General features: G+C 40.9%; 1 protein-coding gene across 14 annotated transcripts in view; it reads right to left on the bottom strand.

Moving 5' to 3' along the window:
• Positions 1–499: 499 nt before the first annotated feature.
• zfhx4 (zinc finger homeobox 4) overlaps positions 500–23,068 on the bottom strand; it is a 293,522-nt gene continuing 270,953 nt past the window's right edge. For 13 of the 14 annotated variants that reach the window (XM_048174499.1, XM_048174498.1, XM_048174497.1 and 10 more), the window contains 6 exons: positions 16,429–16,545; positions 11,828–11,961; positions 11,061–11,261; positions 10,576–10,693; positions 5,208–10,424; positions 500–4,812 (listed from right to left, as the gene is read on the bottom strand). In XM_048174499.1, coding sequence (XP_048030456.1) covers positions 3,332–4,812; positions 5,208–10,424; positions 10,576–10,693; positions 11,061–11,261; positions 11,828–11,961; positions 16,429–16,545 — 7,268 coding nt within the window. In that variant the 3' untranslated portion in view covers positions 500–3,331. The remainder of the gene's footprint in view (positions 4,813–5,207; positions 10,425–10,575; positions 10,694–11,060; positions 11,262–11,827; positions 11,962–16,428; positions 16,546–23,068) is intronic. The other variant, XM_048174505.1, reaches the window with a different exon arrangement.

A 23,068-nucleotide genomic window follows, 5' to 3' on the forward strand; every position in this document is an offset into this window, starting at 1 on the left:
ACTGCAGAAATCCTGAAGTCTGATTTGTTTTAAAAGCAAGTTAACTTTCAATTTACTACAATTATCTACTCCTTTTCGTGCGCGAGTTTTAAAACGACTAGCGATTAGAAGAAAAGTATGCAAAGTCCTTTTTTTCTCTGCTAGATGATCTGCTTGGTAGATTGATGAATAATCCATTATCTCTTCCAGGGGAGAAGCTTAGACAAATACCTGCAGAAAGGCTCTTGAGATTGACACTTCTAGAGATAATCCATTGCATCTGGATAAAGCCAGATTACAACCAAATAACATGTAAAGGCATACCATGTGAAATTAAAAATGTTCTCAGTGTGGATTTAGGGATAATGTGACCTCTTTCCTAGCTCATTGGCAGCATGAGCTCAGTGTAAGGATGGAGTGGATGGGCTCCTCGAATTTACGTCTTTTACGCAATAATATTAACGGCTAAACTGTCAGTGGCAGTGGAAAGAAACAAAGACAGGGAGGCCAGGCACAGAAATGGTTTGCAGATACAGTTTTTAATGTATCACAACAATGAGCAACAAACATACTTGATGAACTATTTCCAGAAGAAGTTGTTCAAATACCATCTACAATAAACGTCATTTCAACTATGACAACAGGTCTGTGACAAAATAAAAAAAGTTTCAAAACCATGTTATTACCGTAATACGGTACAGCTGAGACCTCAAACATTACAGTAACAAAAACTAATGAGACTACTCTCTATATATAAAACATCAATAACATTTTTGGTTTAGTTTATTTAAAGTTTTCGCCATAGGGGCATCTTTTTTTATTAAAACCTTGGGGTGCATTTCCTATGTTACCCAGGCGTTGAAAGTACGTATTGTGTAGAATATGATTACGCCTTGATCATCCCTTTGATATCCAGAAGAACAATCCTAATATCAACCTTTAAAAGGTTGTCCTCCTATGCTTGACACTATCCATCCGTAGAAAGGTTTTTTGGCTGCTGTGCAGTTGCAACATTTATGTACAATTACATTATTGGACCATCCTTTGTTTTTTTTTTTTGTTTTTTTTTTGTTTTTGTTTTTTTATTTTAATTTTTTTTTTCTTTTCTTTGTTTTTTGCTTTACCAGTCCTTTGTGTGGGAAGCATTCTGGTCCAGGCTAACACCTTAGCGCACGGTGCTAGCTGACAGCTCAGTCTCTAAATGCTGTTCCACATTCAGGGAAAGGCAAAAGCAGAGTTCTAAAAGCCTTTGGAATCAGGACAGTCGCTCATGTTTTGGACAGAGGCAGGATTGCACCTTAGGAGGCCAAGATGTCTCTTGTGAAACACAATCAAAAAGTGTCTTCAGGATTAAAATAAGCGTTAAAATATTAAAAATCCAAATAAGAACATTAAAAAGTCCACAAAAAAGAGAATTAAAAACTGACATTTTACCTTTAACAGAAAAAAAAAAAAATCACCTGTACAGCAATAAAAAGTAAAATGAAATGTTACTTAATTTCATCGTTTGAAACAATTTTTAAGCATGATTTGATTTAACCTGTCAAACAGTTGCATTACATGCTACTTGTTCATCTCAGAATAGGAATACCAAAAGCAATACATTTTTGCATTTCTTCATATTAATAAATTTGTACCATGCACAGCCAACTACGAATATGTACAACAGCTTAGCTTTCTTTGTTCACGAGCCTTTTACTTTCATACATTAAGCCTTCTGTTACTTTGGAATGAATCACATTGTCCAACTGTATCAAACCAGAAAGTGATTCGTAAAAATAAAACACCCTTGACAGCGTTCACATTCTTTAAGTTACACAGCCAAAAACAAAAGAAAACAAAAGAAAAACAGCAAAGCAATGTAATTCATGATGAATCAGTATTCTGTCTAGTAGGAAGCTGAAATTTATGGCAAGCGATAAAAAAGTAAAAACAAAAACATTACACAGTAGCAGCATAACGTCATAAGATAATACTTTGTAATCCAAGTATCACTAAATATGATGGAAAATGGTCTATGTTCATGACATTAACAGAAGTGCCCAGAGTAGAATGGAAGAAACAGCCTATCCACTATATGGCAGTGTATAGGGGTAACACTGTGTTCAGTCCTACAGAAGTACAGGAAAAAAATATTCTCATTTTATAAAACAAATGCTTGTCCCCCTTTTTAAAAGCAGCTTTCTTGTTTAAAAGAAGCAAATGTTCATACCATTTTTTCAACACATTTTGTCCAACTTGCACTTTTTCAGTTTCAAGTATACAGTACTACTTTCATGGATGCACCAATTGTTAAATGTCTCTGGATTGTTAGGTGTGAATGGTCTAACAAATGTGGACCAATCTGCTGCTGAACTACACACAAATAATAATTAAAACAAACAAACAAACAAACAAACAAACACTGAAAAATGATATCTATTAAATTAAGATATGGCCTACCTCAAAAAAAAAAAAAAAAAAAAAAAAATGAAATCAAATAAGTGCACTATAGTCCAGACACAAGCAAGTACCGTAACAGTATAGCAATTCACAAATGAAAAAATGTCCTATTCACATAATCTTCAAGAGTCTATCAAAACTAGAATTATTACCTCTTCAGAAAAGGGTGTGATGAGAGGTAAAAGAAAGAAGGTAAGAGTTGGCACAGATTATTAGTATATTCTACAAGAAAAAAGGGTGTTGTATATAAATACAGCTTGTGGCAATACAAACTGGCAAACACAGGGGCATACACATGACTTCACCATTCTAAATTCCCTCAGTGGTAAAAGCATACTCTCTCATAGGGCAAACTAAAAGGATATGCGCGTTGTCCTGTAACAGTTATATTGTCTCTTGGTACACTACACACATCAAGGAAATGCCTCCAATAAAGCTTGACATGTTTTGGTAAAAGCCATTTATAAGCAGGCTTCGTTGCTGTTTCAACAAATGAGAAATGTTATGTTCTGACCTGAGAATTTAAAGCTACTGAATTACACCTAACTAAACTAAGAGAAATTCTCTTTGAAAGTTCTGGATCATTATCCCATACAGTACATGCTAGCATTTGGAAATCAATCCAGCTGAGGTGCAATTTGCTATCGTGAGAATTTTTGGCTTGAATCAAGCTCCAAAAGAACTTGTGAGAGTTTTCCTATTCCATGTTTTTGTATACAATATAAGCTCAGTCAAGCATCTGCAACAGTTCTGTCCATAACAAAAATCAATCATTTTCTTGCCAGCATATCAATATGGGAAAAACAATCCTGAGTCAATCTTTTGGTACTGTAATTTTTTGGGTTAGAGAAACTTTGGAACTGCAGTTAAAAGTCTTTTTTTCGTTTAAGCAAGGGATCCGTTTTCACTCCTACACACTGAACATATCCATTCTGATACTACTGAAATTGCCATCTAGGCCGGACGCCGCCTTAGCCTTGACTTCCAACGCGTTATCTAAGTCATCCAGCTTCTGGCTTAACTCACTGTCAGACTCGTCTGAACAACTTTCGGTGGGTAGTGAGGTTTGAACCCCTGAGGTGCTGCACGAAGTTGAGGTAACCGTTGAAGGCAAGGAAAGGGGAGGAGGAGAAGCAGATGGGCAGGAAGCAGCTTTCCTGGCTGAGGCCTGGAAAAGAATATTTGGCCAGGACTTCATGGACAAGTGAGAGAGATGAGGCAAGGTGTTATTAGAAGAAGCTGCAGACTGCGAGGTAGATGTGGTGTTAGGACAAGGGGAGCAGACTGAGTGAGGTAATAATCTAGCATGCTCTTTGGCATTTCTCATTGCTTGTTTGATTGTTTTCTCTTTGTGCAAGCTCGACTGAAGGTGTTGGCCAAGTGCTTCGTTCCCACTGACGGACACGTTGCAGGCTATGCAATTGTACTTGCTCACGGCCTTACGAAGCACTGTCTCTTGTGGATCGATAAAAGGGTGACCAAAGTAACAGAAGGACTTCTGGTGGCGAGCTGCTGAGTCTTCATCAGCAAAAATCATCTGGCACTTTCTGCATATAAACTCGTGTTTGATGGACGGAACGATAAACGCATCTGGAAAGCTTGAACTTTTGGTATTTGTTTGGGGTTCTTCATTTGTGCTTTCTGTTGAAGAGCCTTTATCATCCTTAGTTTCAATAGCCTCTTTTGGTTTGTGAGAGTTGCTCTGTGCACTCGTTGACTTAATAGGGGGCGTTTTCTGCTGCGGTTCAATTTGCTTCTGCTGCTGATGCTGCTTCTGTAAGGAATCCTGGAGGGACTGCTGGTACTGTTGGTACTGCTGCAGCAGGGCAGTTGGTGAAAGCCCAGCGATAGCCTGCGGCACTGCAGGGCCGTAGGGGAATAAGTTCTCCATTCCACACAGAGGAGGGAAGTATCCCCCCTGTACTCCGCCAGGGAGCTGGGGCGAGAAGCAAGACGCAAAGCCAGGGATGAAATAAGGCAAGAACTGTCCCCCTAAGAAGGAGCCTGGGTCACCAGCAATGGCATTCTGAAGTGCTTGCAGTTGTGCTGGGTCCATCTGAGCCTCACTTCCCAATTTTCCTAGCATCGAAAGTGGTGGCGAGGGCTTTTCTCTTTTCTTCACAATTGGGGTCTCGGGACGGGCAGTGTCGGCTTCTCTTTCTTTCACCTTGGGCTTCTCTAACTTCTTGTCTTTCTCTGATTCTTTTATGTGCTGCTCAGTCTGGTTTGCTGCCAAAGGAGTGGGAGGAAGAGGAAGTGCGGGGGGCTGAGGAGGAGGAGGGGGAGGTGTCTGAAGAAGAGTCTTGGTTGGGGTACTGCTGAGAGACATGGCAGGAGAAGGGGTGGCTGGAGTAGGGAACCCAAGCATGCCAGCACCAGGAGACGCTAAAGCTGAAATACAGTAGTATAGATAATATTGAAATATTTGACTGCAGAATTACTCCTAAACTTTGCAAGACATTATTTTGGGGCTCTCCCTCTGATATACTGTTATGGATCAAAACTGTTACAAGCACTTTATCAAAAGAAGGATACAACAAAAAGAAGAAAAGATAAAACCAAGAAAACAAGCACAAGCATTACAGCAACTGAACTTTATGCGTTACAGCCAAACTCAAAGTAAAGTGTTCCACATTGTTACAGTAAATGCATGCATTAAATGTCTCTATGACTCAGTGAATGTCACAGTCCTTCAAAGGAGGCAAATGGGGTAGTAGCACTAAGTGCATTTAATGCATTAACTGTTCATTAAGATACCATACTGTGTTTTTGTCATACTAACTCACCAGGTGTATTTGGTGGAAAACCAGGAAGGGAGGATGGCCCATTGACACCAGGAAGAAGCACTGGTGGGAGACCAGAAATTCCTGGGTAGGCAGTTGGCAGGCTAAGGCCATGAAGTGCATTATTGTCCACTGCAGGTTGCTGCTGGGCTGGCAAGTTGAGTACGTCGGTTGCCTTCTTCAAACGGTCAAGTTCTTGTTGAGCCATAAGCTGGCGGACAGTGGTAGGTGCAAGATAGTCTTTTTCTCGATCAACCTGGTTGCCCAGGGTTTCCTGCACTTTTGCAATGTGCTGCTTCGAGAAGATATGATCACGAATTGAAAGTCTGGCTGTATACTTCACGCCACATAACGTACACTCAGGCCTCGGCCCGTCTGGGGAGCCTTGGCTTATCATGAATGGCTTTCCAATATTTATTTTGAACTTTTTTTCTTTTGCACGGGCATTTTGGAACCAAACTTGCACAACACGTTTCGGGAGTCCTATTTCATTGCCCAGCATTTCACACTCTTGCATAGTAGGTGTGCGGTAGTCACTGAAGCAAGCTTTTAGGACTTTAAGCTGTAGGTTGCTCATTTGGGTTCTAAAACGTTTGTGGCCTGGTCTCTCTCCACCAGCTTTTGCAGACTTGAAGGGATTACCACCTCCAAATGGACTGGGTGAACTTGGATCAGCCAAACTTGAAGTCTCACTTCTGTCAGCATTATCATCAAAGTCATCATCTCTGGAATTGAAGTAGTCGCTGTCTCTTCCAGAGAAACTTAATGCTGGGCTAACCATGTTGAAAGGGAATCTATCCTCATTTATATCAGAAGTTTGTGCTTGGTTTATTTTGTTCTCAATCATTTTCTCACTTCCATTTATCGTAAGATTCTCAACCTCATTATTGGTCTCATCTCCAGTTGTAACATCACTTACAGCTGTGTTAATAGAGGAAGTCTCATCAAAGTCAATTTTGTTGTTATCAAAAGAGGCTTCTGCAGAGCTCATGTTAAGCCCCTCAAGTTCATCACTATGTTCTGCTTTTACAGATGATAAACTCAGTAAGTTTCTTAGTGGCATCTCGGAAGGTTTAACTGGAGTGGAAGAAGCAGTTGGAGGCTCACTTTCATTCATTTCAGTCTTTGTGGGCATCTGTAGGTAGTCAGCAAAACTGTACTTATGGGGACTTTGACCTCCATCATCTTGAGGCATCATTGGACTTGGGGGCAAACTAAAGCCTGCCTGTTTTGCCTCATGCCAGTGTCTTGAGCGAATGTGACTATCAAGAGCTGACTTGGCCTTGAACAGTGCCCTGCAGAATGGACACTTTTTGTGAGTTTGGGAAGGCCCAACTGCTCTAAACTGTCCTTTCCTCTCTCTGGCTCTTGTGTTCTGAAACCATACTTGGACAACTCTTTTCTTAAGTCCAACTTCACGAGCAATGTGATCTAACATCTTTCTTGTTGGGTTTGAATCAAGTAAGTATTTATCATAAAGGATCTCAAGTTGCTCTGGAGTAATGGTAGTCCTAAGACGTTTATCTCTGTGATGATCTTCTGCACTGTTATCTTTTTCATGAGATCCATCCTCTTTTTCATCTAATTTACGTTTCATAGAGTTAGAGCTTACAGCAAGGCCAGAGTTGCTCTGAGTTGGCATCTGGGATAGAGCCCCAGACAGAAGTTGACCAGTCATAAGAGGGTTATTTGGATCAAAGATCATATAGGGCATATCTAGTGGCCTTTCTAAAAACTGTGAGTGTAGGAATTGGTTTTGGGCAGCCAGAAAATGCATGTGCTGGTGCTCCTGCCATAGCTCTACTGTTGGGAAAGCAATTTTGCACTGATCGCAGTGGTACTGTAACATTTGGGGCGGTAGACTATTGTTAAGAGAAGACAGTGCAATTGAAAGAGGACTTGATGGGAGAGCTGTAGACTGGGGCTGGGAATGGGGTCTTGACATTTGTGGTTGAGGTACTTTTTGTGGTGGAGGCTGTGGGGTTGAAGCTTTGGAAGTTTTTAACTCATTTAGGTTCTTGGGTGTTTGTAAAGGGGCAGTCTCTCCCAATTTTGTTTTTTCATGGAGGAGTTCAGGTTTGGGTGAGGTTTTCCCTACATCAGGTCGAGGTGAAGGCATTAATGGAGAGCTGGAACCAGAGCTGCTTGCTGTTACAAGAGAGGGTTTTGCTGGCTCTGCTGGCTTTGCTGAATTCTGCTCATTAATCTCTGCAAATTCTTCTGAGTGGTTTTCATCTCCAGCTTCATCATCCTCATCTTTGTAGCATTGCTTCTTCTGGTGAGTAATGAGGTCAAAAATTCGGGGGAAAATGACACTGCATTTCTTGCATTGGTACTGCATGTTGTTGGTCCTGATGTATCGTTCATTTGTTAATTCTTTCTTTTCGCTATCTTTCGTATCTGCTTGGTTCTCATAACTCTTGCGGGCCTTCTGACGGGCATTTTGGAACCACACCACAATCACTCGTGTTGGCAGGTTGAGCACCGTGGAGAGCTGCTCAATTTCATCATCCTTGGGGTAAGCATTGGTATCAAAGAAATCTTGGAGTACTCGCAGTTGATAATCTGTGAAACGTGTTCTTGATGACCTTTTGTTCGCCGTAGCATCAGTTCTGTAGTACTCCAGCATGTTCACTTGGGATTCAAGTCTGATGTCTTCCAGTGTGGTCATGGGTGGAATGTTGAAATTGTAAGGGGAATCTTTGCTTCTTTGACGTTCTTTGAAGAGTGTATTGCGGAACCAGTGCTTTATGACTTTCTGTGGAAGGCCAGATTTGTCTGCCATTTCTTGAATCTGTTCTTCGTTGGGAGAATTATTGATGTCAAAATGAGCACGGAGGATTTTTAGCTGATCGTCTGTGATTCTGGTGCGAGGACGCTTGAACTGAGACTGCCGCAGGAAGTTTGGATCCAGTCCCAGTTGTTGTTGACATAACTGTGTGAGGTCAGAAGATAAAGAGTCCATTGTTGGAAGCTGCAGTGCAAGCTGTGGGGGTAGCCCAGGGTGCTGCACTGATTGCATCATCAGTGGTGGGAAAATTGGCAAGTCAAGAGAAACAGGGAGCTGCACTTGAGGAGGGGCAGTTGGTGGTGGAGGTGGTGGTGGTGGAGGAGGAGGAGGTGGTGCTTGCTGAGTTGTTTGTAGAGGTGATGGAGATGGTGTCTGCGATTTTCCTACAGATGTAGTGGCAGGGAGAGCAGTCACTGGGGCAGGAGGGGGAGGAGGTGGTGGAGGGGGAGGTGGTGGGGGAGTTTCTGGAGATGCTGGGTTTATGGGGTACAGCTTGTCATATGCCTCCCTGTACTGCTGTGCAAACTTCTCCAACTCCACATATGGAAAGAACTGCCCGTGCACATGTTCCTGATGGCTTTTTAGAATAAGCATGTTGGAGAAGAACTTTCCACAAAGCCCACACTCCAGTTTGTCAGTCAACTCTTCCTCTCTGTTCTTTTTCTGACTTTTCTGTCTATTCTCATTGTACTGAATAACCAATTCAAAGCCAAAGTTCTCTAGTAATGCTTTAGCAGCATTACCTCTAGCTCCTGAGATGATGCGTGGTGGAGGAATTAGAGGTTCTGAAAATTTAGACTTTCTGGAATCTTTATTATCTTTTGCACTGTCAATATCATTAGCTATATCATGCTTTGCTTTGCTCTCCTGCTTTTCAAGGTGCTCTTCAGCATCTCTGGACATTTGAATCTCAGACAGTGCAATATGGTTGGACTCAGTTTTAGGCTTGTGACTCTGCTGCTGTGCTTTCTGCTGCTGCATTTGAGACTGCTGCTGCTGAGCTTGCTGCTGGGAAAGCTGAAGCTGTTGTTGTTGGCCTAGCTGATGTTGTTGCTGCATCTGCTGCTTCAGATCTTCTAGGAATGATCCCGTCATACCAGGCATCCCAAATGCAGCTGAATGCAATGCGAGCTCAGGGCTGATGTTAAATTCTGCACCAGGGATGTAGAATGGGAAGAGGAACTGGGGCTGCTGGAATTGCAGTAGAGCTTCTGGTGTCATTGGGAAGTGTGGGAAGAAAGCTGGGTTCAGAAACTGTGGCTGAAAGAAGGCAGCTTGCTGCTGGAGCTCATGCTGCAGTTGCATCTGAAGCTGTGCTGGTGACTGGGTTGGTGGGTGGGTGGGCTGCACAGAGATGTGATCAGTAGTTTGTTTCATGGTAACTTCTTTGGCATCTACAGTGTTTTCTTTGTTAGAGGATACTGGTGCACTTGCAGAATCAGTGTTTCCCTGATTAAGTGGAACAGGGCTTTTAGATGAAGTACTTCCACTGCTACCACCCCCAGTACTGGTACTAGTCTCCATTTTGGCGGTTCGTGCTTTTGTCTGATGAAGTACAGACCTCATGTGAATCTCCAGGGTTGAGCTTTGGCTATAAGCAACGTTACAGATATTGCATTTGTATGGTTTGTTGTCAACATTGTTGCTGGTCTCCTGGGGAACTGGGCTTGAGGCCTCTTGGATAACTTTCTTTAGCTTATGCAAATGTGAGACAGAATTGTAGTGAACAAGGAGAATGTTCTTTTGGGTGAAAGACTCTTTGCATACTGTGCATTTGTATGGACGTGAGGGGTCTAGAAATTTTTCCATGGTGAAATTAGGACCTTTCCTAAAAGGCAAGGTCCGCTTTGGCTCTGAGCCCATATCATCAAGCAAGGAGCTGCTGTCACTTCCAGTCGGACTGGCCTTCCCTTCTTGATCAAGTTCCTCATCTTTGTCTAGCTCATGCTCAAAGGCTTGTGCCTCTTCCAGAGCCCGCATCTCACTCTCAGCTATGTCACCATTTAGGGGTAGGTTCCCACAGAGTTGCTGCACTTCGGCTTCACTCAGTTCAGGGTGACCAGTCTCCAAATGCTTTCGAAGGGCAAGGAATGTCCTGAAGCTGCGCTGGCACAGACTGCACATGGTGGCTGCACGGATGGCGTGGTACTGGGAATGTATTTCAAGCTTCTGCATAGTCTTGAAAGCCAGGCTGCAATGGTTGCAGCGGTATTTGTAGACGTGGCGATCAGACACTGAAAGCTGCTGGCGCTTCTGAAGATCACCAAGATGCTCCTGCAGGGAGTCTGGGCTCTTCCTGTCTTGCCCACTTGCTTTCTTCCAGTCAGGTGCCTCAGCAGCCTCCTTTGGTGGTTTGAGTTCCTCATTGGAAAGTTCAACCTCACTTTTGTCTTGGCCTGTGCTGCTTTTCAAATCCTTAGAGCTGTTTCCTGTTGAAATTCAGAGAGAGAGAAAAAAAAAATCTGAATTCTTCCAAAGAATTTTCATTATAATGGATTATTGTTATGACTTTTCTAAGGAATCCTCTGTAATGCGGTTCATACATTTCAGATGACACTGTGGCTGCATAAATGTGCTTACCCATGGGTTTTCCAGATCCCTCAGGGATAACAGCTGAAGAATCCATCAAAGATGGGACTTTGTCTTGTAATGATACAGACAGCAAGGAATTGGGCACTGTAATATCTGGACCTGCAACCTGAAGAAAGAAAATATATAAATAATGTTATATCAGTGCCTTAACCGAATCAAATAAACATAAGATAAACAATAAACATAAATAATAGATTTATAAATAATAAATGTATTCAAAATGTTAAGCTTGTAAACATGAGATACAGGGACTTCCAAAATATATTTTTCAAAACTGCTGTTTTGTGATTTTATAAGTGGAGAATTTTCCAGTTCATAACATATTCTTTGGAGAATACGCTAGGCCTGGGAAATGCTTATTCAAGTTATTCCCTGCCAACACCGCCAGAGTATGATCTAGTTAGTAAGGCTGACAGCTTTGGTATTTCTTTCTTTTTTTGGATTTAAAAGAAATAAATGAATGCTGCACATACTGTCATAAGTAACTTCTCCACACAGTCTGGAGCCACGCTATGGAGGTGGGTGAGATGCAGCTGCAAGTGAATCTTGTTGCTGAGAACATCCTGACACAAGGGGCAGCTGATGACAGGCTGCATGGAATGCTGGGACATGATGTGCAGCTGTAAACGGTTTGCATCCTTGTTACTGTAATTACAGTATGGGCACTGCTGCACCTGAAAAGACAAAGTTTATCATAGCATTGGCATACATTATAGCACTGCTCCGAACGACTACTTATGAGTGATGCTGCAACATGAAGCCTTAAGAAAATCAAATTCCAAACAAAACAAGTACGACTCCAAATGTCTATAAAATTAAATTTCCTCTAATTCACTGAAGTTTTCATTTCATGTAACTTAATTAAAAAACCTAATCAAGTGAGTAAGTAAATGAACTAACATGAATGCCTAGAATTTCTAATCAGAAGATTACAAAGGATGTTGACATGAATCATTTCTCATTACATGAAGTACATTTAAACTGCAACTTCTCACTACCTGTTTTAATGTAGCCCTATCAGAAATGGCTCAGCAAGTCCTGTACCACTCAGACAGGGTAATGCTTTATATATATATATATATATATATATATATATATATATATATTTTTTTTTTTTATTTTTTTTATTATTTTTTTTAAGCGAATGAATATAATCTAATCTAGGAATTCAATTTATACACAAAGATGGCTCAGTCTTGTTATTAAGCCCCATTTTTGCAAACAGATCAGAGTAACTAACCTGCTCATTGGACAGCATCTTCTCTTCAGCTGATTTAGCCCTCTTGGTTGGAGTGTCATTTTCTTTCTCCTGCTGAAGCGACCGCTTCCCTGCTGTAGCAGTCCCCAGGGTTTCTTTAGCCAGTGTATTAATTCCTGTGAATAAACAGATAGGATATCTTCTGTCACAAGCTTATTCTGGAAATCTCCTGACAGAGTTACAATGAGCCTTACTTTAATAAGACGCCACATTTGGGTAACATAAGCTTATTGTTAGGTATGTAGATCTGATAAAAGGTTATTGGGCAACTCACATTATGTGAGACTCAGATTATTTTATTAATAAGAAAAAAATCTTCAAAAAGCATTTAAATTGAATTACACCTCAGACAAATTGTGTATTGATTTTGAGCATGAATACTAGAGGATCCAGCAAAAATCTATATTCACAAAAGCAACCGAATGAAGATATTCACAAATAAATAGAGGTTCGAATTCATTGTTATTGCATTGCAGGTCACGGTACTATTATGCAGTTCATTTAGGGGATATAGACAGCCAAATCACCATTCCTAGCATCCCCCTGAATATCCATGCCTCACACTCTGTATTAGAGGGGGTTGCCATGTTATTTCCATTTTAGCTGAGCTCAATTCAGCAAATCAGCCCCCAGTTGTATTTAGAGTATGCTGCGCAGAGTGATAAATCTTTCATTACCCCTGTATCCTCAGATACAGACAGTGTCCCAGCCTCCTCAGTCAATGCAATTTATCCTCTCGCTGCATATGCAGTGCACAAAGAAAGCTCTGCTCGCTGTTCTTCACTCTAATCTGGTCACTCTAGGCTAAATGTGTGTATTACTCTTATGAATCAAAGCTTAGCAAAGCAGTCATCGAAAATGGATGGTAAAAAGATGCTGGAAAAAAGGGAGAGAGTATTTTTTTCTGCTTTGTATTTATTTAAGTATATTTCAATATCTGCTGCGTGTTCATGCATTTTAATTCTTGGCATTACAAGGCATTCTGCTTATTTTATTGTGGTCTTACATATCAGGAGCCTGACATATTAGCCTGCCAAAGAAAGTGACACAAGAGGGGGGAAAAACCACAAGGGCGCAATACAAATTTCCAAGAGTATCAAGAGTATGGTCTGCAGTCTCAAATAGCTAGGTAATCTTTTTTTTCTCTCCTGGCCTTGATATCCCTGCTGCGTTGGGTGTGTGTGTGTGGGGGGGGGATGTCACATGCATTTCATAACAAACAGAAAACCTCATTTGCGAGGCTCCCCAATCTCATTGCTGTACCGCATCATCTGACCTTTTTTCTCCCCCTTCTGTTTATTACTAGGATTTCTAATTTTAACTTTCAATTTTCACCATCTTCCAGTCAATCTGCAACTAAATTATTTCCCGGGTGAGGAGGTGACTCCTGGACAACTGGGTGCAAATACATTTCACAATGCAATGAGGCCCCTTCCATTGATTGCCATCATATTGAATGTAAATGTATGGTCTGGGGGCTAATCTGCTCTGCATGAGGATCCATCTATATGATTTATTTTCTTAATCAACACGCTGCTTTCATAAACATTTAAAGTGCATTGCAGATGGACACAATAGGCTGTCAGAAATGAAACGGGGAGAGAAAATGAGGAAAGAAATAGTAAGAAAAGCCACTGCAGCGTTTAATAAATGCTCAATTTCTGTTGGGCATAAGGTTTTGCTGATTTGTCATCTAAATTAACTATTTAAATATTCTAAAAATGACTTTATACATACACACACACACACACACACACACATATATATATATATATATATATATATATATATATATATATATATATATATATATAGTATATACATATGTATGTATAAACACACACACATTATATAATAGTCTTTATTTTTATGTAGAAATGTGTCAGAACTCAGTGGCTAGGCTCTTTGTGTAGTCTGTACCTCACTAAATGAGAATGCCCTTTTTCTTTGTCTACAGACACACACACAGTGCAATGAAGCAATAGAGAAAATAATTGTGACACCACAGCCCCCCTTCACATCCGAATGACAAATGTCTTTGAGAAGCAGGACCTAGCTTGATTAGATAAATCAAACTGTGATTTATGATAGTCAAGCTGTTTGCATTACAGGGACCAGAGCCGTAGACAGGACACCCATCTTTATTTACAACTGTCAATGGGATTTTTAAAATCATGCAACCTACGCAAGGCTTCTTTAAACATCTCTGTTTAAAGAAGAGGAACAACCAAACTAAAAGAAGAAACAATAGATGATCTATCTGGTCTTCCTCACTAAGTGAAAGGCCATTTTGAGTCCTGTTCATTTTCAACATTTAATTTCATATCTCATAGCCCCATCTAACATGAATACAATTTTACATGAACAAAAACTGGAGTAGTACGGCCTCACTTTGAAAGATCTGCACAACAGTACTGTGCGTTTGTATATGACAAGCTATTTTATCTCAAAATTTCTTTCCCCTGCAAACGCCAATTACACAGGACTTGCTTGATAAAGGCGTCATAAATTTACTATTCAATTTACTGGTCTTCAGTCCAGCCAGTCTGGCTGAGGTGACAGGGCAATAAATAAAGCAGGACCCTGGGACGCTCCGAGAACTTTGGTGATTTACAAGGACAAGAGGTTAAGGTTGCGCATTAGTGTGACCTACAGTTCAGCAGATAACATTTGAATACCACTCTCTAAATTCTCAGCTTGGACAGTGCAGCCCTGCTTTCTCTTCGCACTTGCAAAAAAAAAAAAAAAAAAAAAAATCTGAGTCCATCAGCTTTACCATCGCACTTCAGACGAGGCGTAAACCGAAGAATGTCATATTTGGCAAATCCTACGGGACTCTCTGAATTGATTACGACAGCAACAGAAATCATAGCTGTAGGGCTTCAATGAAATATGCAAATACTTTTAATTTATTTTAATCTAATATCTAGAAAGACAGAAATTGAATAAATGCTCATTTCAGAGCTGGAAACATGCAAATGCTAATGGTAAATATGCAGAATTTGATCTGTCTTGCATTTTATTTAATTCAGCTGCATTATTTTAAATTTCATGAGCAGCTGATTTGAAAACAATATTTAATTTCCCTGATAATTTACAGCAGGTATGCAGAAAATGTTCTTAGCAATAATGACAGCTAATTTTCATCTTTGCTTGTGTTTGCTGAATTATCCCTTTACCCTAAAGCCAACACACACTGACATGCTTCCGTGCTACATCTAAACAGAGCACAAAGTAATCTGGAGTTGATCCAGATTAAGACATTTGCATGGAAAATGCAATTTGGATTATAATTAATCCACAGTGACACTAGATTAAAATGGAAAAGTAAATGGGCTGTTTTGAGAGATGCTGCCTATGAAGATGAATATTGTGAATATCTCTACATATAATCTTTAATATGCAGGAGCCTGGTGTTTTATATTCCAAACCACATTAGGGATTTATTCCTTTAGACCAAAAACACATTTAACATATGGGTTCAACAGAGCAACCCCTAAACCCCATTCTGACTGCTCCTCAAAATAATGGATTAAAAAAAAAAAAAAATAATCAAAACAACAGCCATTTGGGGACAGATATTTTCTAATTTCAATTTAAATACTGCAGCCTTAAAAAAAGGGAAAAGGAATCGTCTCAATGCGAAAGTTTGCAAACATATATTCACATTAAGGTTTAAGAACGCTAGTTTAAATGGGACCTGCATCTCGACCGCAGCATTAAATGACGCCGCATGTAATAGGTCATGTAAATGCATTGAGTACGAACTGCCTCAGACAAGCCTGTCATGGCTATATGGATAAAAGATAAACGACTGGCTAAACTAATAGGCTCTGTCCTGTTTCAGCATTTCCTCTGCTCCATTGAACCCAACATTATGTAGCTAGGTATGGTGTGCATGAAAGACGCCTAATGTAATATTCATTTCGACCATATATTTCCATCTCATACATAAAAAAGCACATATGAATTCTTATTTGGCGAATCAAATATAACAGAGCCTTAGGTAGTGATGCCAGATGCTAGCTCAAGGGGCTGTTTCCTGATCTCAACACAACACTGTTTTGTAAAGATTGTTGCCTTTGCTAATGTGCTACCAGTCAGACGTGTACGCAGATCTGCGGTTTGAGGACAATGAGCTCTAATAGGTGGTGCGTTGCTTGAATTTAAAAAAAGGAAAAGGGTTACAAAACTAAACACTTGAGCGCTATCTAATCCTATGCTTATACAAAATTAATATGTCATCAGAGGAATCGCAAGAACAGCAAAGATTAATGAAAGGCGCTTAAAAATTACAAGCGTACAAACTGATTTGATTAAAAAAAATAATCTCAGTGGTCACTGTGGAATATTCTTTGCCTTTATCCACATCTCTGCCATCAGATGGCTATGATTAAAATGGGTCAGCGGGAGGCTACTGATAGCATTCACATGCAACCCACACATGCAGCTGTTATTAGCAGGAAAAGCCCCATTGGAAGAGAACAGTAGAGGAAAACAGGTAGGAGTAGTGTGTGTTAGTGACTAAGCGACACTGATGAGAGGGTACCAGGGGAAAAAAAGACCAAAACTAAAGGTCTTACTGGAGTCCTTCTCTGTTGTCTTGCCTTCTATGGCGTCCCTCTTGCTCGAGTCTTTGTCCTCGGCCGCGGCCAATGAGGAGGCTCGTGGGGATTCCTCGCTGTCTTCACCTGGTTCTTCTACAATTGAACACAGGAAGGGCACTTGGTTACCCACTAGAGGTTACGGTGATTGCTTTTGAATCGTCTCTGAACACACCAAACACTGCTGTGTGTGTGTGTGTGTGTGTGTGTGTGTGTGTGTGTGTGTGCGTGTGTACATACACAAAATATACCACAAGACACTGGTGCAGGGAATTCGTCTGGTTTCATTAAGCCTGGGACACACTGAAATATGAATGTTCTTCACACACCTCTCCAGATTGTTAGCACTGGGCAGATTACATGGAAATTTTTCTGTAGGCTCAACCACCTCCACCTCCCCCCCTCGTGTTTAATAATTCTGTGTATCTTTGCAGCACTGCCAGTGGATTAATCTGTTTATGCTGTTAGGTGATAGGTCGAGGCCGTGCGCCTCTAATCCCTGAAAGGCCTACTGTTCCCTTTCATCCAGAGAGCATTTGTCTCTCACTGCGCTGATGTCACATTTTAATGAATTTTTAGCAGGCTGAGTAATGCCAGATAACCACTCCTGTCTTTCCCCCTCCACCCCATGCAGCTTCCATCACACGGCACACGACGGGGGAAGAAAGAAAGAGAGGGAGAGAGAGACAGAAAGCGAGAGCGAGGGGGAGAAATAAACATATTTTGGAAGACCCCGCGAGAAATGAAATAAATTAGGACAACATGAGGCAGGAAAATGGCGTTCAAAGTGCTGCGCTCATCCATTTTATAAAACCTTAATAACCATATAAATTGACCACGGGGAGGCAAAAAGGTCATCGGTATATTTGCATACAATCACTCAAGTCATTGTTTGGTAAGCAGAGGGGCCCCGACTGCAGATACATGATATAATTAACCCTTTAAAACTCCCCACACGGTGCTGGCACCGACGTTTTAAGTGCAATACATTAAGTGGAAATTATATACAGCATGAAATTTTCATGGCAGATGCTGGGAGTGATTGAAAGGAAAAATTGTGCTGCACTCTAGTCCTGATGTTTTATTAATAATATTCTGACAACAGGATGAAATATCTCCTGTCACTGCTGGCAGCCGGCTGCAAAAATTGCTATTTTGGCGCACATGCGGTGACGGTGTGCTCTAATACATCCTGCAACAAAGGCACTGTCTGTGTGTGTGTGTGTGTGTGTGTGTGTGTGTGTGTGTGTGTGTGTGCCATGTGTGTGTATGTAAGACAGCTGGAGGGTATCTTTAGATGTACATGCCGCATTTTTACAAAAATAAATGGCATAAATTGCAGCGTTTGTGCATAAGGAAGCAAAAAGCTGTGGTGTTTTTTCCATTAATATACAGAATTTTTATTTTATTTTTTATTTAAAATAAAAATAAAAAACGTAATAATAATAACAGCTAAATAATATAATAAATTATAAATATTAATCTTAAATATAAATATATACACATTTCTGCACAGTCATATAAATAAATATAAGACTATGCAAAAATGTGTATGTCCTATAAATGTGTAGGCCAGGCTTCAATGACATGAAACAAACAATATACTGATATATGTTTTTGTCTGTCAAAACACAACACAAAATTATCTTTTTTTAGTAAATACTGAGTAAATATAATCAGTATAAGCAATCAATCTGCTTATCAAACTATGAATTTGATTACAATTTGAATTGATTGACAGCTCCACTACTTTAGGTATTTGACATTTATGATTTTATTAAACAATTTTTTAAATTAAACATTAAGACTTTTTGATTTTAAAAATATCTACAAGTAACTAAAATACTATTAAAAAATATTTGAAAATGAATATAATCTTAAGCTGCACTTCAAATGTATACATTTCATTGCATGCAGTGTGTACATAACATACAACAATGTGAATCTCGCTCTCTATGCTTCACTTCCTCTCTGTCGCAGAGGCAGTTGAGGCAGGACTGGGGGTGAGTGTTGTGGGGGAAGGCGGTATTGGGGGGCAAAGAGGCTCTGGACGGTGGCAGTGTTGAGCTTAAGCCAGTGTCAGGACAGAGGGCTAATCAGAGAGAGAGAGTGCTCTGCCTCAATAGGCAGATGGGGGTTAGGACCAGCTGGATATCTGTGATCATGACCAGATTTCAGGTCGGTTAATAAAAGAGACACACTAACACACACACACACACACACACACGCTCATACACAAACACCACAGCACAATGTCACACCCTAAGGGTACAGGGGCCAGGCTGTGGCACCTCCCCCTTTACTCGCCCCCTCTCCTCCTCCTCGTCCTCAGTGTGAGGCGCTCTCTTCAGTCGGCTAGATTTACTGACCCAGTCCCCCTAGCTGGGAAATGAAGTGTCAAAGTGCTAGTGAGCGTCTCTACCTCGAGGGGGCATCAAATTTTTAAGGCGATCGTGGAATGCATTAATAAAACATGGAGTGTCACGAAAAAGAAAAGGGCAAATTATGAAGGTAGTAACAGAAGGAATAAGGGAAGAAAAGGATGGGTTGCTATCATCTGGGTCTCATCAGACAGCATTTTTTTTCTCTTTCCTTCCACTGTCCTTCTCTCTCTCCCTCGACTTTTAGCAGGGTGTTCTGCAGTTTTTCTGGTATGCATTTCAAGAGCGAGAGAAACTCCCAGACATGCTTTCCTATACATCATAGCGGTGTCTGCCCCGCGCCTGACCCTGGCAACAGTTTGAGTAATCTGAATGCTTTACAGAGGCAGCGTGTCAGCAGCATTGGAGGGGTGCAAGGGGGGTTCGGCAGACTCTCTGCCCATCAAACTTAATCGCAAACAGCAGAGCCATAGACAACTTTTACTGCCCCCGTCATCCCTTTCAAGCAAAACCCGCAAACACATCAACCACACATCTCCGACGGTTCTGTGTTCGCCAGTCTCCCGTGAGACCTGCTCTGATGTGGGTTGATCGCCACGCTGGAGGGAGACCGGGGTCAAGAAGGCATCACAATTAAAGCAAGGCTGTGTTTTTGCCTAATCAAAATGCACCAGATCCCCTTGCACAACTAGCATACCTACAAAAAAAAAAGGAACAAAAATAGAGGAGGCATCCATGGAAATGTATAACTATGACACCAGACACTTTCTTTTCATTAAAGCACCAGGCCTGTCCGGTATAGAGAAAGCATAATGACAGACGTGGAGGGCAGGCTTCTCACTCTCTCTCCTCTTGGGGGCTATAACACCTCAGTGCGGTCATTATCCGGCCAGTAAAAGAGACACCCACCGTACACAGCCGTGGATACCCCCAAAAATCACTCATTAAAATGTGTCCCCCACCTCCACCTTAGACTCACGGTTTATTTATGGTTCTCAAAAAAGAATAGCAAAGAGCTTATTGAAGCTAGGCGATCCTAAACTGTATCATTGTTGAAAATACAATCTTTAAAAACAAATTACAACCAGAATGCATTTTTGCAAACAATGAAATCAGCAAAAATATAAGAAACAACAATCACCTACTGTATATACAAATTAAACAACAAAAAACAATAATTATGATTATATTATGATCGTCATTTCTATATTGTTAATTTAAACTATTAAACTAATAATAATAACAATAATAGCTCTTTGTATTAGTTGTAATTTCTTATATTATTAATTTAATAAAAAAATAACTATTATTATTATCTGTAATAACAATAATAATAATAAATCTTTGCATGATTGTCATTTCTTATAATTTTACTGATCACAGCATTTGTGAAAATGCAATCTGGTTGTAATTATGATTTCTGGACTGTCTCGTCTTGTTGAGGTGTAAGGAACACTAATTTCCCAGCACACCACAGGTTGGCTCTGAGCTGCCCAGGGTTTTCATGATGTCACATTCTTTCCCCCCATGGTTTTCATTTGAGCCGCTCCATTTTAAAGGAATCTTTGAAACTCGAAACCCTGTACTACTTTGTTAAGGGCCAGTTGTAATACTTTCAGGATAATAAGCTTTACTGACTTGTTGATCCACCGTCCCCCCCCCCCACCCAAATCTCCTTTTTTGCTCCCTACTTTTTCCAAATTTCAGTGTATTTAACAAGCATTTAGATCTTAACCAGATGCTGTTAATGTAGCATGTCTAAAATACTAAACATCCACGTGGAGAGTGGGCTTGTTTCCCTTCGTGGTGCTGCTGCTGCTTCTGGGAGACACAAGAAAGCTGCTCTTTCTCTAAGGCAAGCACACTTCTACCGCAGTACACCTTATGCATCAGCAATCAGAAAATGTCTTTTATTGCTGTCAGTTACTTTCATCCAAGAAAGTTTTCCTACGCTACCAGCTCTTCTGTGATGTATGATGCACTTCAAACCATTAATCACCTCCATCAAATGAATAAACATGATGAAGATTAAAGCTTCTGCTTTTGCTGCACCAACACAAATTTCCCCCTCATTTCTGCAGACTTCTGTTTCTGCGCACACCCGCATAAGGGATATTAATGGTTCCAAATAACTAGCATTAAATCTTTTAAAGAATGCATCTTCAAAGGTTTCCACAGACAAACCCCAAACACCTGCATCGTACACAAAAAGGCTTTTTGTGTCCGTGCCATTCGGATCACCTGAGGCATCCGGAGAAAGGAGGCACTGCAGCCAGGCTTACTTTAGTATTTGAAAATAATATAAAAAGATTCCTCCTCGTTTCGTTCTCCCCCTCCCTCCTCGCTCCTTTCTCTCTCTCCTTTTTATTATACTCCATCCAATATTTATTCAAGACATGATTATAAACATCTGCCCGGGTAGCCGTTTCATCTACACAGGAGCCAAAGGGGCTGGAAATTTCACACACGGCCGCCAACATGACCTCGGCTCAGATGGAGCATGCCGTTTTTTTTTTCCCTCCCGCGCACCGCGCGGCTTCCTGTCTGTGACGTCTGAAAAGCACTGGGGGCCAGGGTTAATGGCCTTTCCAATCTCTGTGATAAGAATTCATTTTGTTCTATTACCAGCAGTTATCAGAGGAGGCTGCAGCATCACTTCAGCAGGAGGTTCAATCAATGAGAGAACCTAATGAAGTAACCAGCTCTAGATCTATTTTCTTGCTCAACTCTATCAGACAAATAAGACCTATCTGTCACCCCTGTGCAGGTCTGCTCTGGAAACCCAGAAAGCCTCAGCCAAACCAACCTGACCGCATCGCGAGGAGACACAGACGGCTGAAAAGTTGGTCTGGCGCAAATGCAGATTTTTCAAATATACACAGAGAGCTGCATCATCCTTTCGAAGAGGGGAAAACGTGGACTGGAAAGTACCAAAAATGACTACAATAACAAACTCCATACACGTGTTATTATGATCGATCAAAACACTGACCCCATTTATGGGTTACAGTGGCCATGTTAACAATCGGCAAATTCTTACAGGACAGAAACGGGGTTGACAATAGCTGTGCAGCTCGATCTGTGGCGATGGCTAGGAAATGGCATCCAGCGAGGAAAATGAACGAGTCTGTGCGCTCCCTTCCAACTCTATAAAAACATGCAAAAAATGTCCATTTCATTACTTGCTAAACAATGTCATATGGGCTGCACTGCCCCCTAATAGACCCTGACAAAGGAGTACCAGCAGACATATGCTTTAAATAAATAAGATTACCCTGATAGACAGAGGCCTCTGACAATGTTCCCTGTTCTCTCTCTCTCTCTCTCTCTCCCTATTTTTTTCCCCCTTCCAGCGCCTGTCATTCTTGCCTTCATTTGTCTGATACAGAGAAAATCAGAAGTACAGCAGATGCCCTGCTTTCAGGGGCCCATAAGTCTCTTTAATTGCCTTGAACCTGTAATGAAAGGACAGGAGGGCATTCAAACATGACGTTTTTCATGTGTTCTTGCATTAGAGAGATCTTTTGTTTGATTTTACGCTGACCTAATACAATTAAAACACCATAAACATACTTTGTAATTAAGGACACGCTGTATCTGTGCCAGAAAAGACAATGAAATCGCCTGTGGGCCTTTAGGAAGTGTCAATGGCAGTTTCACAACATACTAATTGTGGCTTATTGATTCAATTGGAACAAAGTTGTTTTTTAAAAAAAAAAGAAAAAAAAGAAAAAAGCAATGGGCGAATTATGTTGGGCCAGGACAGTCCGCATACAATTTGAGTCAAAAGAGTGTGATCAATATTTAAATGACTCTCTGCATTGATTTAAAATTAACTTTCAATTAAGACATCTGTTGGACTTTTAACTACAACACTAAGCCATTGAGGAGGAAATAAGGGAACATTTATTGATACTCTTAAACAGCAGTGGCCATTCCGCCATCGATTCGGTCATTTGCGCTGGCATTGGTATGCAGGAGGTTCTAACTCTTTCCTTCCAGGCACCACGCTAACAGCCCCTGGCCCTGGCCTTAGCGGAGGACTTAAATAAATATATAAAGCCCAGACCCATCTCGCTGGACAGACAGAGGGAGATTAACCTTTATCCGGAGCTAAGTCAAAGGCATGTTATCTGCGGAACTGTTTGGAGCTGTAATTACATGGGCTCCATGTTTGTAGCCGATCGAATGGAACTCCTCGTGCTGCGTCGGCAGTCCGGAGGGGGAGAGACTTTCTA

This window comes from Megalobrama amblycephala, linkage group LG22 (genome assembly GCF_018812025.1).
Source record: "Megalobrama amblycephala isolate DHTTF-2021 linkage group LG22, ASM1881202v1, whole genome shotgun sequence".
NCBI classification, from domain to species: Eukaryota; Metazoa; Chordata; class Actinopteri; order Cypriniformes; family Xenocyprididae; genus Megalobrama; species Megalobrama amblycephala.